Here is an 18822-nt window from a genome sequence, read left to right as displayed (position 1 = left end):
AGGAACTGAGGAACAAGCAAGCACATTTTAAATGCAGTGGCAACACACGTGACCAACAGAGGATAGTTGACAAATCCAGCAAAGATCCCAGAGCCCACCCAAACAGTAAAATTCTTAGGAATAACCTGGGCAGAAGCCACCCCTGACATTCCACAGGCAACTAAAGATAAACAGGTGTCATACCTACCCCTGGCACTAAGTAAGGAGCGCAGCATCTTTAGGGTCTGGATTTGGAGAATGCATATGCCACATCTGGGAGTATTGCTAACTCCTATCGTAAAACTACCTGAAAGAAAGCAGTATTTGAAATGGAGCCGTAACAACAGCCAAAAACAATGGCTCAATCAAAATTGGGCCGTTATGATTCATATTCCGATAAGATTTTGGAAGTATCTTCGACTCGTGTGTAACACAGACTGGAGTTTATGGCAACAGTCCATGAACACTGCCCAGTGGTGACCTCTGGGATTTAGGGCCAGAAAATTTTCAGATGCAGCAGTATGGTACAAGTCATTTCAGAGGCAATTATTGGCTTGCTATTATTGGGCATTAATTGAAGCTGCCTCTATGACTAAAGGACATAAAATAATCTTGAAACCTGAAACACGCATTACGTCTTGGGTGATGTTGGAGAAACTCTCCAATAAGGAAGCCAGTGCTCAGAAGAGCTCCATAATAAAATGGAAGTGGTTTATTCAGGGACATGCTTCTGGAGAAAGGCAAGGAGGTTTTCATCATATTCACAAGCAGGTAGCCTCATTTCCTCTGGGGCCGACTTTGGAACCATCTGAGGAGCTACTGTATCCTATTGACACATAGGTGGTATTTTATGAATAGCTCTCAAGTAACCTACAAAAAGCTGATTGGCTTATGGATGGCAGTTCTAAAGCGGATGGGCTGCATCCTGTTTAGAAGGCTGCACACTGTGACCAACTAATGGAAAAACTATAATTGAAAAAGTTGAGAACAGGGCTTCCCTGGTGACGCAGTGGTGGAGAGTCCGCTTGCCGATGCAGGGGACACGGGTTCGTGCCCCGGTCCGGGAAGATCCCACATGCCGCAGAGCGGCTGGGCCCGTGAGCCATGGCCACTGAGCCTGCGTGTCCGGAGCCTGTGCTCCGCAACAGGAGAGGCCACAGCAGTGAGAGGCCCGCGTACTGCAAAATAAATAAATAAAGCCATGCCTCATTAAAAAAAAAAAGTTGAGAACAAATCAGCTTAGTGGGCTGGATTACATGTATTTTCCCTGCAGTGAACAACAATTAGAGACGCAAATCTGGGTGTATTCTTCCTCTTGGACAGTGGCCGGTGGCTTGGCCACAGGGTCAGACAGATGAGCAGTGGAAAACTGGATTAGTAAGTGGATGTCCATATGGGGTATGGTCCTATGGAAATCACTATGGGAATTTAAGGGAAGCATTAAATAGGACATGTCAATGCCCAGGAGGACAACCTCTTTCCCGGATCGGACCATGATTGGAACAAGCAAGTGGGTATCTTGGTGCACTCAATCGAGGTGTTCAACTGGGTCCATGAAATAAGAGGCTCTGGGAGGAGCTGCAGCAATGCTGAGATAGACAGATTGTCGACATAATCCTCCTTCACCCACAGAGGCACAAAATGCCAACCAGCACTGTCCTGTCTGCCAACACGACAGGGACTACAGTTGGCTGTGCGGCAGGTTCCCAGGGAGAAGACCCCCGAGCATAGCTGGCAAGTAGACTCTAGTGGGCCACTGCCGGTAGCCCCGGGAGGCTATGAAGGAGTCCTGACAGAAATAGACACTTATTTCACATTGGGCTTTGCATCCCCAGTGGTAGATGCAAATGCTCAAAACACTATAAAAGGAGTAGAGCAGAAGATACTGTGCCGGTCTGGACCAAGAAATGAGTTACATTTCTTCAGACCAAGGAACACACTTTACAACCCATAGTGTCCAAGAGTGGGCAAAGAGATACCACATCAAATGGACAAATCATGTTTTTTATCATCCTCAGGGTAGAGATCTGATAGAGAATTGACATGGGCAATTGAAACATTTACTGCAAAAATTGGGGGAGATAAAGGCATGTAGGGCTGGTTTACATACCTTCCTGAGTGTGTGCTCACACTCAACATGAAGGGGGCCAAGGAGGGCTCCTCACTCAATAGATTTCCTCTGCTTTTCTAGGGGAGTTGAGGGAGGGTGTGCAGAGGATGCTAGTACTACTATACAATTATTCCCCACATCACCTTAACTTTCTATTTTCCTAACTGATGCAGTGGTTCTGGGACCAAGGCTGCAACTATGGGTCCTAGAAGCAGGATGAAGCAGGGATGATCTCTAAGCAAGAAATTGTAACTACACCCTTTAAACCTTTATGCCTAAGGGCCTCATGGGTTGCATTGTGTCTTTATTCTATTTTCTTTTTTTTTTTAACATTTAAAAATTTTTTCATTTTATGTTGGAGTATAGTTGATTTACAATGTTGTGTTAGTTTCAGGTATACAGCAATATATACATACACACACTACTATATATAAAATAGATAATCAACAAGGACCTACTGTATAGCACGGGGAACTCTACTTAATACTCTAAAATAACCTATACAGGGAAAAGAATCTGAAAAAGAATAGATGTATGTATATGTATTACTGAATCACTTTGCTGTAAGCCAATTTGCTTCTAATACAGAGCGGCATTCAGAGGATGACAATAGAGTTTTCTTATTACTAGCAGGAAAGGTAACCTATGCCCATTGTGTAGTACAGAGGGACAGAGGCCATCCAAGTCACTGAAAATTAAAATACACTTGTATTGAATGTCAAAGGCAACTTCAAAATAAAAATTCCACTTTTTATTGGGCGAGTAGCTGAAAAAAGGTACCCTGTAAATTTAGAAAACCAATTAAACTCACTTACTGTTTTTAGAGTCTGTGCCAAGAACGTGCTTATAAATTCTTAAATGTATTTGTGTGCAGTTTGATTTTCTGAGGGTCGCAGTTTTATGTCAGCAACACTGAAGTTCCACGTGAATCAGAGAAGATTCCTTTCAGAAAATATAAAATGCCCAGTCTCCTATATTTCAACTCCAACTCTGAAAACTCTCTTTTGTGGGCCTAAGGATCCAAAAGGTTCATCTTAAAGTAGGTTTAGATGCCTTTTCCTGTCGCCCTGCTTCAGAAGACCCCAGCCAACCTCGCCCCCTCATTCCCTGAAGCTACTGCTTAAACTACAGAATTTTATTGGGTTGGGAGGAGGACGGAAGTGTTCCAAGCCATGCAGCAAATGGTAAACAATGAAATATTGATAGCGCCAAAAAGAATCTGAGGGAATCACAGAGGCTTACATTACTCAAAAGCCTTGTGGGTTTTATAAAGTTGCTTAGCCCTATGTCCAAGGATAATAAAACATAAATACACTGCACAGACTCCAATTATGAAAGATACTGTCTTTCAAACAATAAAGAAAAAATTAAATTCTGGGTCTTAAAAATATTTATTGTCATTTTCATCTGTTGGGAACTATAGGCAGATAAAACATGTAGATATGAAAATAAATGCCCCAAAATACCCCAAACCGCACACTCTAAGACAAAGCCTCCAACGCCTTATCGTTATTTTTTTAATTTTTTTTTGGCGGTACGCGGGCCTCTCACTGCTGTGGCCTCTCCCATTGCGGAGCACAGGCTCCGGACGCGCAGGCTCAGCGGCCATGGCTCACGGGACCAGCCGCTTCGCTGCATGTAGGATCTTCCCAGACCGGGGCACGAGCCTGTGTCCCCTGCATCGGCAGGCGGACTCTCAACCACTGCGCCACCAGGGAAGCCCCGTTATCGTTATTTAGACACTTACCAGCTTCTCATAAAAGAAAAAGGTAGATTTGAAACTTTTGGAAAACATGTTATTTTGAAAGAACTTTAAAATACATTCTTGGGGGATTTTAAGTAGCTAGTTAAGAATAAAATGCTGTCAGGTTTAGCTTCTGGTAGAGGATGTTTGAGAAGTATTTTTATTTCTTTTTTTTTTTTTTTGTGGCTGTGTTGGGTCTTCGTTGCTGTGCACGGGCTTTCTCTAGTTGTAGTGAGTGGGGGGCTACTCTTCGTTGCAGTGCTGAGGCTTCTCATTGCGGTGGCTTCTCTTGTTGCGGATCACGGACTCTAGGTGCACGGGCTTCAGTAGTTGTGGCTCAAGGGCTCTAGAGCGCAGGTTCAGTAGCTGTGGCGCACGGGTATAGTTGCTCCACCTCATGTGGGATCTTTCCGGACCAGGTATCGAACCCACATCCCCTGCACTGGCAGGCGGATTCTTAACCACTGCGCCGCCAGGGAAGTCCCTTTATTTCTTTAGAAGGTTCAAAGCCAGATAACTTAGGGTAATTGCTTAAGCATCTGGAAATACCAACTCGTTCTTTTGGTTGGATCTCAGGGAGATACCAATGTAGATTGGAGAGGCACATCAAATTTTCCATTGTTTATGTATCCACGCTTACAAGGATAGAAAAAGTCACAGGCAAAAATGAAAGTAGTTTGATTTACAGGGAGTGATGAAGGGTTTATGGATAATTTTTTTCTTTTCCTCTGATTTATGTTACTGTTGCTACTATAACCATGATTTCACAACCACATTTTCACAAATGTTTCCTGCTCAAATGCTTCTTCTAGAGACAAAAAGATTCAGTGTTGTACAAAAACAATTGTGGGGCAAGCAGGCTCTTGCTCAGATTTGTGTAGATTCCCCCTAGAGACCAAGATGAGAGGTCAGAATTTTGAGGGATCATAGGTTAAAAATAAAGACTCCCAGCAAAAGTACCTGATAACCTTATACATAAGTAATAATTTAAAGGAGCATATGAACCGTAGGCTCACAAATCTAGCTATAGGTCAGCATCACCTACAGAGTTTTTAAAATATAGCTGCTCCTACTCCTAGGCCTTTTGACTCAGTAATTCTAAGAAAGGGGCCAGACATCTGTATTTCTTCAGATCTCCATAGACAGCAGTCAGAAAGGAGAACCTCTGTCCTGTACAGAATAGACAAACTCCTAAAAGTAGGGTGGTGAGTTACTTTTCGTTTTATACCTAAACCCAGGTTTTGACCTTTTTTTTAACATGTGGATGTATTATTATTATTGTTGTCATTATAAATCAGTTTAATTTGCAATCGTATATCATAGAAATTTGTCCCTGCTAAATGTCCCACGAACATCTCCCTTCTCTGCTCCTGCCAGAACAGCTGGTAGATGCCTTCTCAGTGTTATCCCTTTTTTAAAAATTAGTTAATTAATTAATTTTATTTTTGAGGGGCTGTGTTGGGTCTTCGTTGCTGCCCGTGGGCTTTCTCTAGTTGCGGCAAGTGGGGGCTACTCTTCCTTGCGGTGCGCGGGCTTCTCATTGCGGTGCTTCTCTTGTTGCGGAGACCGGGCTCTAGGAGCGTGGGCTTCAGTAGTTGTGGTTCACGGGCTCTAGAGCGCAGGCTCAGTAGTTGTGGCGCACAGGCTTAGTTGCTCCGCGGCATGTGGGATCTTCCCGGACCAGGGATCGAACCCATGTCCCCTGCATTGGCAGGCGGCTTCTTAACCGCTGCACCACCAGGGAAGTCCCAGCTTGATGCCTTTGATACTTAAATGCAATATCCCTTGAACACTGGTCCTCAAACCAGGCTAATCATCTGAGAAGCTTTTCAATATATAGATTTCCAGGCCGCTATCCCAGGGAGGTCTAATTCAGAACATCTAGGGTAGCATCAGGAATCTATATTTTTAAAAGGCTACCCAGGGAGTTCTATCAGGTGTAGGATCTGCTGCCTCAGGAGGGCTGGCAAATGAAGCAGTTCCCAGTCCAGGGCTGACACCTTCGAGCCTGGGAACTCAGGACAGGCTTGGCCATCGTTGGTCAGGGGAAGGAGAGGGAATGCTGGAGGACGCTACATGTCTTGTGGGAGGCAAAAAGGGGAAAGGATAGCCACAGACCAGCTCCCCTCCCGCCTGTTTGGCCAGGCTCCAGCCCAAACCTTGAGCTGAAAGGATTTTGACTACATCTTTTATCCATTCACAGACACTCAAGTTATAAAATACAGTAAACTCAGTTGCCTTTCAACCTTTTTGATCTTTGGGACTTTTTTTTGGTTTTTTTGTTTTTGAAGTATCAATGATTTACAATGGTGTGTTAGTTTCTGGTGTACAGAAAAGTGACTCAGGTATATAGAGAGATGTACCTATCTAGATAGATAGATAGATAGATACGTTTTTTCAGGTCATTGGGACTTCTTTTGAATAAAGAGTGTATGATGGTGGGTGGTGGTGGGATGAATTGGGAGATTGGGATTGACATGTATACTCTGATGTGTATAAAATGGATGACTAATAAGAACCTGCTGTATAAAAAAGTAAATAAAATAAAATTCAAAAAAAAGAGTGTATGACAAAAGTCATGACCTTAAAATGAGAAGCAGAGCATACTAAGTGGTAAGTTCTCAAGGGCAAGGGGCAGGGTTCATCCTCCAGTTTCCCAGTCCCAGTGGCGTCTCCTGAGGGCCTAGCAGTTGCCCAGCGGGGATCATTTGTTCACTAAAAGTCCAGCAAGTCTCCTGGTTTTTATCTCTAGCTTTTCTTCTGAGTGTGCTGGGACAAATCCCTTCAGCGCCTCAGGTTTTTTTCTGGTTTGTCAACAAGAATGTTTTTTGAAAAACTTTGAGGATAGGGCTTGTTGCTAAAAACTGGAAAACTTTCTTAAATATGACAGAATCAGTTCTAGACATTATCAAGGTAGAGTCTAGAATGAAAATAAAGCAGGATAGTTTTTCAAAATCCTAGAGAACTGGTCGAAATGGGGCACGGATGATATTTATTTAAAGAGCTAGTGAATCTGTTCACAATTGTAATGTGATATAAACATAAGACAGTATCAAAACTTAGGAGCATTTCTTTAAGCCAATATTTTAAAGACATGTTTACTAATTCAGACATATTTACATCTGTATGGATACACTGAAGATTCACAGAATAACATGTAATATGAAGGTAACACTTAAATGACATTTACTTTTTCTTTTGAAATAGAGCCCTCTCCTGCCTTTTTAAGCCATATATTTTGGTTCCCAGTAACATTTTTTCTTTCAAATCCACTCACTTGGTCTAATTTTTTTAAGTGCCTTTCTCCACCAGCTTTCAAATAAATTATTTACCCTTTCTAAAAATGTTTTAAACATCAACCCAGCCAAAGCTGATGTAAGTGAGCCCCAGGGGACTGACAACACATAAAATGAAAGGTTTTTTCTTAAATGGGGCTACAGAAAGACATGGGAAAATTGATAGAAGAATAGCCTTAGTTCTCCATTTTCAAGGAGGGGAAATGAGTGCAGGACAAATTGAAGCATGATGATATCTTCCTACATTTTTCCTTTTCCACCTGGAGGCAATAATTAATATATTACAGATGCCTATTGTGAATGGGCAAGTGGCTAACTTGCAAAAATTAACTGTTAAATAGAAGAAAGTTAGGGTACTTTGTCAAAACAAAAAAGAGGAAATATTGCAACAAGCTACAGTAAATATTTAGTGTGAGTGAGTTAACATATAGGATTTAATTTAAAAACCTTAAAAAGAACAAAAGTATTAGCAGGCATAAATTTCACAAAAAAATTTTGTTTTGTGTCAAATGACCAAAGATACAAATAATGAACTGTGACTTTTCTCAGGTTCACAAAGCAAGAATAAAATTTTCCAAACTCTGACTTTCACCCTAAGATAAATGCAGAAATGGGTACTGCTTTGGCCAAAAAGGGGATTGTGTACTGAGTGAGTTCTCACCTGTATTTACTAAAATGTTCCAGGAGAATCAAGAAAAAACCTTTTACTTTTGTTTATCTCACCACAGCTGGATGCAAAGGAGCCAGAAAAACAGTAGAAAACACAGTGTAGAAGAGAAGAAACAGGACAGAACTTCTTCATAGAAGCAACTGTGGACAAAGCAGTGAGCTGGGATCTGTTCCCACAAGAAATGTTTATATCTTCATTAAATCAGTGACTCTGGCCAAAGAAATGCCTCCAGGGAGTAGGAATCAGGATTCTGTTTAAGGCTTTAGCTTGAAATGAGCAATTAAAGAAATAAAGTTGATACAGGAGGAAAGCCTGTCTTAGTTTTCTACCTGCAGATGCCAGACCCCTGGTTTCAACGTGAGAAGGGACCTCAGAATTCACGGAATCCAACTCCTCTTCCTCCTCTTAATCTTCAGTTTCTAAACTTCCTCTCTCCTCTCAGTGCCTCAGTCTAGTCACTTGCTAAGAACCCTCTTTGTAACAAATGTCCCATGCTGATGTAAGACATTCATAATAGGGATACAGAATATTTAAGAACTCGCTGTACCATCTTTGCGGTTTTTCTGTGAATCTAAAACTGTTCTAAAACTAAAAGTTTATTTTAAAAAATTCTATTTATATGGTACATATACTAGTGGGTTCTTTTTTTTTTTTTGCGGTACGCGGGCCTCTCACTGCTGTGGCCTCTCCCGTTGCGGAGCACAGGCTCCGGACGCGCAGGCTCAGCGGCCATGGCTCACGGGCCCAGCCGCTCCGCGGCATGTGGGATCTTCCCGGACCAGGGCACGAACCCGTGTCCCCTGCATCGGCAGGCGAACTCTCAACCACTGTGCCACCAGGGAAGCCCACTAGTGGTTTTGAAGTCAGAGAGATCAGCTTATTATCTAGTTTCTGCTTCTTAACCTTGTAACCCTGGACAATTCCCGCCTTCATTTCCCTCAACTCTAAGTGTTGCAGAATCTGAAGGGGATCCAAATACGTCATCCCCAAATATGCCACTTTGGCATAGTATTATTTTGATTATTTTAAGTTAAAGGCAATTGAGAAACAGCAGACACAGGAAGAGCTAGCTCTCCGCCCTTTCCCTTTCTGCCAAAACCAGGGCGTATATTGCCTTTCATAAAGATGACATAAATTTCCATTTGTAAAAGTGTTCCTCTCTCCCAAAGCAGGAAGAGAACTAACTTAATCACTGTAGAGGGCACCAGGAGTCACAGAGTCAGCATAAAAAATCTTACTTAACAACCCTATCTACCATCCAGTTCCTAGTCAACTTCCCACAGTTTACCCCCTGCCCTAGGAGCTCCAACCCTCATTTCCTTTATCTAATCACTTCTTCACAATTCATCACCCTTTGTTAAAATGGTATATAAGGCCCCAAATCTAACCATGTCTTTGGGTTTTCACTTCTTTTCCGTGAATCCCCCACGCACGTAAATATATTAATAAAATCTGTCTGCCTTTTCTCCTGCTATTCTGTCTTTTTTCAGGTTTTCTTGTTTGTTTGTTTGCTTTTAGGCAGCACCGTGTGGCATGCAGGATCTTAGCTCCCCGACCAGGGATCTAACCTATGCCCCCTGCATTGGGAGCATGGAGTCTTAACCACTGGACTGCCAGGGAATTCCTCTTTTTTCAGTTTAAATCACAGGCCCTAGCTACAGTACCTAAGAGGGTAGAAAAACAGTTTTTGCTCCTTTACAAAATCAAGTGAGAGCATACAAACTGCATGTGAGATGATAGCTAAGAGCATAGGATTATTCCCTACTTGTTTGATTATTCCCTTCAAATTATTCCCTATTTGTCTGTAATAAATACCTTCTTTAGAATTCCATTTCCTCATCTACAATCTAGATGTAATAATAGTACCTTTATCTCAAAGAGATGTTATAAGCAATAGATGAGATGATACTGATGTGAAATGCCCAACGCTGTTCAGAACACGTGAGCCGTTATTATACAGAGTCGCTCTCCATAGGTGACCTCCTATCAGAGATCATTCCTTTCCCTCTGCTCCCTTGGTAGAGGCACCACAAGGGAAATATCTCGTCCCTAGCTTTGTTAGTTTAAAAACCACATTTTTTCCATCCAATGAGGTGTGATCAGGGCCAGGGAAACTGAGTCACCTCAGCCAAACTTTCAAGAGATTAGTTCACAAACCATCAAGCTGATGCATGTTAAGTTTCTTGGGAAGCATAATGGTCAACGAGACTGTGTCTGGCTGTGAGTCTGGTTCCTCCCAGTTGGAACATCCTCGGGGAAACCATTTCAGGTTCAGAAGGCTGCTCAGGAAGGATTGGGGTATACTCAATACTCTGTTATAACCTGTATGGGAAAAGAATCCTGGAAAAGACAGGATATATGTATATGTATAACTGATTCACTTTGCTGTACACCTGAAACTAACACAACAATGTAAATCAACTATACTCCAATAAAAATTTTTAAAAAAAGGATTGAGTTGGAGTGCAAAGAATGTTATAATCTCTACAGACTGTGTAGTGAGCTCTTGGTAATTTATGTTTCCAGTCCAGTATTAGGAGCTGAATTGTGCCCTCTCAAAATTCATGTGTTGAAGTCCTAACCCTCAGTAGGTGACTGTATTTGAAGGTGAAGCCTTTAAAGAGGTAATTAAGGTAAAATGAAGTCATTACAGCTGCTCATTCCAGTACGACTCGTGTCCTTATGAGAAGAGAGGTTAGGATACAAACAAGCACAGAGGGAAGACCATGTGAAGACACAGAGAGAATGAAGACATTTGCAAGCCAAGGAGAGAGGCCTCAGAAGTAACCAGCCCTGCTGATACCTTGACCTTGGACTTGTAGCTTCCAGAACAAGAGAAAATAAATTTCTGTTGTTTAAGCCACCCAGTCTACAATACATTGTTATGGCAGCCCTAGCAAATAACACCCCCAACTACAGAGAAATGCTTGGTGAGCCTGAGACAAATTCTTCCTACTACCCAGTTCTCTTTATCAGTTCTCCTTTTCAGTTCTCCTTCTCTGTAATCACAGCACATACTGAGGTATGTTACAATTCATTTGTGTAAATAAATTTTTTGTATAAACTTATTTGTATAAATAAATTTATTTGTAGAAATATATACTAGCAGACAATCAGAATCCCTTGTTGAAATTTTAAAAAAAAACATTCTAGTATGGAGTTTACCAAAGTAGGTTTCTTTACCAAAACTAAAGATTCTGTGATAAAACATATTTGGCAAATACCTACCACTATAGCTTCTCTTCACCATGTACGTTAACATATTAACAGTTCTGAGAAGTGCTACAATAAAGAATGTGTTTCAACAAGATTTAAATTAGTATTTGCAGAAATTATTTGGCCATAGAACTCTTTCTTTCTAGTAGGTTTCTATTTACAGTTCACTTCGAGGAATCTTGCTCTGGTCTAATGCTTCTCACTTACCCATCATCACTTAAATGTGTTATTTCCTCAGAAGTTAGTTAATGTCATCGTTTTTATTCCTATGGTTTTTGTTTTTTCATGGGGTGACATTTCTTGGCTGTCTTCCCAGATGCCCAAACTTCTGGTTTTTTACTCACACGCTATGGAAGAATAAAATTCTCCTAGTAAAACAAGGCAAAAGAAAAAACGAAAAAAAAAAAAAAAGAAAAAACGGAAGCCATTTGAGTTAATATCTTTATCTTGTCATGTCAGTTAATTATAAAAGTTTCAACAGGAGCCCAGAGACTACAAGATGCTCCCACTTGATAAAATGAACTTTTAAAAAGGCCATTTTTTGAGGCTTTCGGAGTATCTCTAATGGCAGCTAATATCATCAAAAGCCAGATAGATAACTAGCTGGGAACCCATCTGTTACCTGTGCGATGGCTGAAGGGGCCTTTCTGGAAATTAAAATTTATCTTCTTTCTAGCCATCTTCAATTTGAGTTTTACCTTGATTATAAGAGAAAAGTCAACTCAATGAGTTAAAAGTTATTTATAATTGATTTTTGTCTTACTCCTTGGCCAAACGACCAACACAACAAATTATTCCTTTTTTAGTCTATTCTTCACCTTCATCTCTCTTAATATCCTGATTGTCATTTCAGATTCTGCACCTTGGGAGACAGCAGCTTCTGAAAAAAACAGATGACCAGCTTGAGAGTGAATATAAAAATTCATTTTCTAAAATGAGTGAGCTAGGATGCAACTTACAAACCTGCTAAATGTCTCTGTGGAATTGCAAATAAAACTAGAAAAGCTGCCCGGAATTTTAGGATTGAGAGAGAAAATGATGACTATCCCATGTAATATCCACCCGCTCCCGTTTTTCTATGAATAGAAGAGGAGACTTGGGACCGGAATGTAAGGGAGGCTGTGTGGTATCCAGCAAGAGCAGGCACAGTTCCAGGGACCTGGCTTCCAACTCGGGCCAGACAACTTACCAGCTGGGTGACCCTAGGCCATTCAGTCAAGCCCTCCACAAGGCTGATTTTCCTCCATAAAATGCAATCATTGCTGCTGTGCCCTCCTTATGGGTGGTTCCAAGGTGTTAAGCAGTGCAGATATGAGTGAGTCGGTGTTGGACAAAGGTTGGTGGCTGAATGTTCTCCTAGCTTAGCAGCTACTGGAGAAAGAAAGCCCCAAGGAGCCAGGAAGTGATAGCGGGACAGTCTGGAGACATTTTAAGGAGAAGAGTGAAAGGTGTCTCTTTGTGATGGGCAGAAAATTCTCTAAAAGTCATTTATTCAAGACAATTCCACAAGATGAGACATGCCATCTCTGCATTTCACCTCCCCCTCCTATCTCCTGACACATCTTCAGTTTCCTTGCTGTGGCGAATGCATATATACAACCACAGTCTTTTGAATAGGTCAGTGAAGTGACCAGGGCTGGATTGCCCTTATATAACCGGAGGGAGTATGAAAGACACACCACAGTAAGGAAACTGAAGATGTGTCAGGAGATAGGAGGGGGGAGGTGAAATGCAGAGATGGCATGTCTCATCTTGTGGAATTATACTCCAGTAAAGATCTATTAAAAATAAAAAATAATAAAAAAATGGCTGTGGTTGTTCTCCATTGCCTTTGAGGTCAAGATTGAAATCCTTAGCACAGCAGAGAAGGCACTTCACAACTTGATCCTATCCTGTCTTTCCTGCAACTTCCCCGTACCAATCTTCGAGCTTCAATCTCCCCTCCCCCACCCCTGCCCCTTACAGCAATACAAATGAAGCCTTTGTCATTATGACAAGGGGAGGGTCCCAGAGGAGGCCTGACTTCTCCACCCCATACTGGAACCCTGGCAGGCCGTGCAGGCCTCCAGGAGCCCTGTTTACATAAGGACCAAATAACCCTGAGAGAAACAAGGAAAAAGAAGCGTTGGAGTTAATATTAATCCCGGAAACCCTGACATTTAAGCTACCCCCACGTAAATGGTGCCTAAGGAAAAGAGATGCTGTGGAGGTGCTTTACTGGAGAGCTAGGCATTGTCTAGAGGACAGCCCTCAGGTTATGTGATTCTAATCTTTCATTGCCTTTGAGCTATTTTATAACTTTTTCAGTTGTAAGTTATTGATAGCAATGCAAGATGATTCACATAGATGTGAGAATTCTGTCCTGTCTGGTAGAGGTCCAGTTGATTTCCCTAGCCCCTGTGGAAAAATCAGTTTGCTTCCATTTACACATTCATTTCAGTATTTCTGATTTATAAATATGTCTCTTCTTCAAAATACAATGTTTATCTGGTTCCTTCATTGATTAATTAGTCAAATAAAATTTTTAGGGCTTCCCTGGTGGCGCAGTGGCTAAAAATCCACCTGCCAATGCAGGGGACACGGGTTTGAGCCCTGGTCCAGGAAGATCCCATATGCCGTGGAGCAACTAAGCCTGTGCGCCACAACTACTGAGCCCACGAGCCACAACTACTGAAGCTCGCGTGCCTAGAGCCCGTGCTCCGCAACAAGAGAAGCCACTGCAATGAGAAGCCCGTGCACTGCAACGAGGACCCAATGCAGCCAAAAATAAATAAATAAATAATTTTTAAAAATAAATAAAATCTTTAACATATATATGTACATTAACAATGTATATATACATTTGTATAAATATTACATATTATATCTATGTTTAAATATAATATAAAATATATATACATAGATAAATGATAGTTAAAATCACGCCACACACACACACACACACACATAAGACTTATGTGTGTGTACATAGCGTGTGTGGTGTGATTTTAATTTTAATTATCTTTTAGTAGAGGGTGAGATGCTGTCTGATCCCACCCACATTTAATCCAAGTCAACCCAGAGAGAAATTGTCTCGGAATCTTCAGGGAGTTGCAGGAGGGCCGAGGGATTAGTGTCACTATTTCAGGATTTAAGAAAAGAGTTGTGAAACATTTAGTAGAGGAGGCCTTCTTCACTAGAGAGACAGCACCAGCAGCTGGACAGACACATTTTGTCAACATCAACAGCTGAGGCTCCCCAGGTAAGTCAGAAGTGGGGCTGCGACAGCACTCAGGTTCTGTGATGCAGCAGCAGTGGGTTAGGAAGAGCCATATCTACGCTGACACTGAAGGACTTTGATGGATATCAGCCCCAGCCATGGACAGAGGGGAAACAGAACACAGAGGAAGGCACGAGCCCGGGAGCTCAGTGGGCCTCAGACCTACAGGTTTTTCTTCTCATCATATTGTTAATGTTACCCTTATTCTTTGCACAGCCTCCTTAAGGCAGTTGAGGAGGGAATCAAGGGTTAGGTCACACTGTGCTATGTTCAAAGGGTTCTCGTGGTCCTAGTACTCATTATACAAGAACATGGGATAGCAGGTTATGTAGGAAAGCAAATATCTTACAATATAAAAAATACCCTCTTGAGCTGCCCATTTCTTTAAATCACCCCTCACTCAAACATCCCTCCCGAAACAGTCTAGTATCCGTACCAGCCATCAATCAAAGATTGAGGTCAGTCTGTCATCAGCTGTCAGAAACCGTAAAGGTATCTGCCATTTTCAGGGGACACCCGTGACTAGAAAGACTACAATGAAATCAATTGCAAAATAAAATCGCAAGCCTTCTCAGAGATGAAGCTTCGTGAAGCAATGAGTCTGACATTGGAGAACCGTTTGAATCATGCACAAAGAAACATAACAGAGAAAGAGAGGAAGAGAAAACTGACCAGACAGATTTGGCAGACATCGTAGGTGACTCATTCAACATCTCCCAACCCCTTCTTTTCTTGCCTGCTATTACTTTACAGGCTGGAAAAGCTGAAATAACCTCTCTCTCTCTCTCCCCCCGCCCCCGCTTTCGCCTGCAGCCAACAAGAACCAGACTACACAGGTTCAAATCCAACTTTGCCTCTTCCTAGCTGCGTGACCCTCAGCAAGTCACTGGACTCTCTTTCCCTCCATTTGTTCATCTGTAAGATGTACCTGCTTCATGGAGTTGTTCTGAGGATTAAATGAATTAATATATGTGAAGCCCTAAAAATAGTTCCTGGCAAACAGCAAGTGTCCAGGAAGTGTGACCAGGAGTTTAACTGATCTAGAAGTAGGATGACACGGAGGCACCCCGCTTGATGTGTCCATGAGGAGACGTGATTAGCAGCCCCACAGACTGCATGCACATTTCGGAGGAGGGGTGTCTCACTGAAGGAAGCTCTGGACGCTGGGCTGCCCAAAACACTAGAGGTCCACTAGCCCTGCTAAGTCACCAGGGACAGCCTAGGGCGAATGTCATAAACTATCCACTTGCCAGCGGCCCAAGGAGAAGGTGTGTAACTCCTGGACTATTGAATTCCAGAGCCATCGCCACTGCGCCCTTGGAAGTTTAGCCCAGAGCCAACCCAGCATGGAAAGTTCTTTTCTTCTTCTCTTGATAATCCTCTTACATTTTCTTACACTTAATTTTCTTAAGTTCCTCAGGGACAGAGACCTTAGCTCTTTCACCTTTGTCTCCCCACTGCCAGGTATAACTTAATAAATGGATGCTGACTGTATGAAGTAAGGCATACCATGTTACTGGCACACTGAAGAAATGGGACTTGTGGAACGCTGTCCTAAAGCAACTTAATTTTGCCTACCATGTCTCTATAGATTTCTCTGGTGGCACTAGTTCTCCCTGTGCCGTTGTATAAAAAGACAGGCAGGTCCTATGACTTCTCTGTCCACTTCTTTAAGTCACAAACCCAGGCTCAGGTTCAGTATTTAACATGTGTAGGCCAGGATACAATGCAAGACTTCAACTGTGATTTAAAGTCAAATTGTTCCCCTTGGGCATGTGGCCGCCCAGGATCAGCTGCCGACAGGAAGCCTCAGTTTGGGGGAAAAGCTGTGCTTGTCTTTTCTCTTGCTCCCGCCTTGCTGATATCCCTCCTCCAGGTTGCCTGCTGCGGTTTCTGATCTCTCCAGGGTCTGAGGGTCACAGGAAAGTTCTGAGCTGACTGCCTGTGTTACCTGCTGGCTCCGAGCTTTCTGAGGCTGGCAGGGCTTTAAAGTCAATGCTTCCTTTCTTGAGTATTGTGTGGGTTCTTCGGAGAGCTCTGTCCCCCGCCCCCACCACCAAAAGAAAACATAGATTAGCCACCTTGCAGTTACCTTGCCCTGGGTGACTTCAACTCTATTCCACTGGTGCTTGACCTAAGGTATTTATTAGCCCCTAGGCATCCAGCCCCACCTTCGCCTCCTCTCAGCTCTGTTTGCCCCTCGGTGGATCTCTGGGATAGGACCAAAGATGACCCCGTGCCAGCTCTCTCTCATGTTGTGACCTACATTTGGTGCACAGGAAACACATGAGCCTAGTCTGCTAAAGTCTGTAAGTGACATCTGACTGCAACCTAACCCCCCTCCTTTGTGTACCACCAAAGCTGTTGGCCAGCCCACCCCTCAACATTGAGGTACACTTCTCAGGCCAGAGCTGTCCCCAGATCACTGTGACCCAACTGTGGAGACACCCATCTAGCTCTCCTGAGACCCCTTGCATTGGGTTTGAGATAGGAGCAATTCTTGCCCCTTGGCTGGGATCAGACACTCAGCAGACCAACAATACGTTTCCAAAAATCCACTCCCCACCTCTCCCTTGTCTTTACTCCCTTCAATATTTTATGTGTCTGTGACGCCAGGGAAGAAGTCAAGAGTCTGAAAGCACTTTTCTGCTAAAGCCTTTGGAAGCTTGCACATTGGAAAGCGGTATCTATTATATCTGTCGTGGCTTAACAGTTGCACATACATCTAAAGGACTGAAGCATAAATGCTATTAAAATTAAAGTAAAAGTAATTTGCCTGCTCAGTGAAGTGAAAACTGCTTGAGGAGCTGTCATGACTGAATGCCCCCAGATGACCCACATGTGTGCCCTGACAACTTCAGGGGTGCGGAAGGGGCCTCACAAACATGAGGTCAAGCTTTCTGTAGATGGAAGATCAGAAGACTTTCCTCCTGGGGGAGTCTGTAATGGCCAAGGCTCAGTGAGAACGGCTGGAGTGAGGTGACAGGCTCCACCCCGCAGCCTTCCTTGGCCCTACTGGCAGACAACTTGGGGAGCTGCTGACAGAGTGTTTTCCAGCAGCCCTGTGGCCCATATGACCCATACTGAATGGAAGTGAAAAGGCCAAAGTCAACTGTCCTCAGGAGATCAGGAATTGAGGGAGTTGTAGACAGCTGGGTCTGGCTTTAGGACTATCACACCAGAGGTCAACTTTCCCTCTGCCTGTGGCAAAAGAGACAGAAATGGCTCTTATGAAGTTCTGGACTCACAGGGTAGGGGGCGTGCCAGATGGGTAACCAATGGACTTGGTTGACATTGTAGGGAAGGCCAGTGGTTTGGGACAATGCTGGGCAGTGAATGCCTGATGGAACCTCATTTAGAGGATCACTCCATTGAGAGTTGGGAAAAGCCAAGGGGATTTAGAGACAGAATTTGATAATTCTGCAGACCGTTGGGCAGTGGAAGTCAATACTGCTGTTAGGGTTCAGAGCATGCTACCCCCAGATATGGCACCTTGGCATACTGAATATTTTGATCTGAAGGAGTCTGAGAAAACGGCAGAAGCAAGAAGGTTACCCTCACCTTGTTCCCCACCCTTCCCCAACCCCTGTCGCCCTTCTTCCCTGAAACAGGTCATAAAACCCTCATGTGAGAGGTGTCTTCCTTATGTCTGGAAAAAAAGGGGCAACCTAATCTCCAAAGACAAAGGGATGTCAAGAAGAATCCTAGCAAACAGTCCTTGCTAAGTTTCCCCCAGTTTACTACTATTACCTCATACTCTTTAACCAATCATATTCTACAGGACTGCCCACTCCATCAAACCTACCATAAAATACAGGTCTAACTGTTTTTGGGGTCCTTACTTCCTTATGAAGGATCCCGTGTCCTGTAAAACTTTTTGTTTTCCTTTTGGCCGTGTGGCATGCGGGGTCCTAATTCCCTGACCAGGGATCGAACCTGCATCCCCTGAATTGGAAGTATGGAGCCTTAACTGGTGGACCACCAGGGAAGTCCCCTGTAAAACTTATATTAATAAATTTGCATGCTTTTCTCCTATTAATCTGCCTTTGTCAGTTTAATTTTCAGTCCCAGCCAACGCCTCCACGGGGTTGAGGAAAATGTTCTTCCCCTATACTGCTTAGGATTTCTTTCTCCCTAGCACTACATGTAGTAGCTCAAGATCCTGAAAATAAAACCCATAGGAAGATCCAGGGCCAGGCTTTTCCCAGGATCCTTGCCCCTCTTCCAGGCTTGGTAAGTGAATGAAACCACTGGGAAGGAAACCAAGAGGCTCTCTTTATTTCTGAAGCCCAGGACCTAATAGGAGCCTGATCTTGGCTTCTTCCCACCTAAGCCACCAACCAAAAATGCCACCCCAAACTCCCCATCCAACAGCGGTCTCCCATGATCCTCTGCCAGGAAGTCTCCAAAGAGTTCACCCAAAAAGCCTCACTAGCTTTTGTACTATTTTCACTTGTCCAAATAAAATTCCAAACACTCCCTCTTCCTCTTCTGGGGAGGAGTGAGGAAGGAAGGATACATCTCTCAGTACCTCAGAGCCCAAAGCAG

The 18822-nt window shown here is 43.1% G+C and overlaps 1 protein-coding gene across 1 annotated transcript in view; it reads right to left on the bottom strand.

The window, feature by feature from the left end:
* The window catches only part of LOC115844895 (caspase recruitment domain-containing protein 8), a 65329-nt gene extending 55336 nt beyond the window's left edge, over positions 1–9993 (bottom strand). Inside the window, exon 1 of the mRNA XM_030842394.3 lies at positions 9957–9993. Within this exon, the coding sequence (XP_030698254.3) occupies positions 9957–9993 (37 nt within the window). The remainder of the gene's footprint in view (positions 1–9956) is intronic.
* Between the last annotated feature and the right edge of the window lie 8829 nt (positions 9994–18822).

This window comes from Globicephala melas, chromosome 4 (assembly GCF_963455315.2).
Source record: "Globicephala melas chromosome 4, mGloMel1.2, whole genome shotgun sequence".
Classification (NCBI taxonomy): Eukaryota; Metazoa; Chordata; class Mammalia; order Artiodactyla; family Delphinidae; genus Globicephala; species Globicephala melas.
This window is presented reverse-complemented; position numbering and strand designations above follow the sequence as displayed.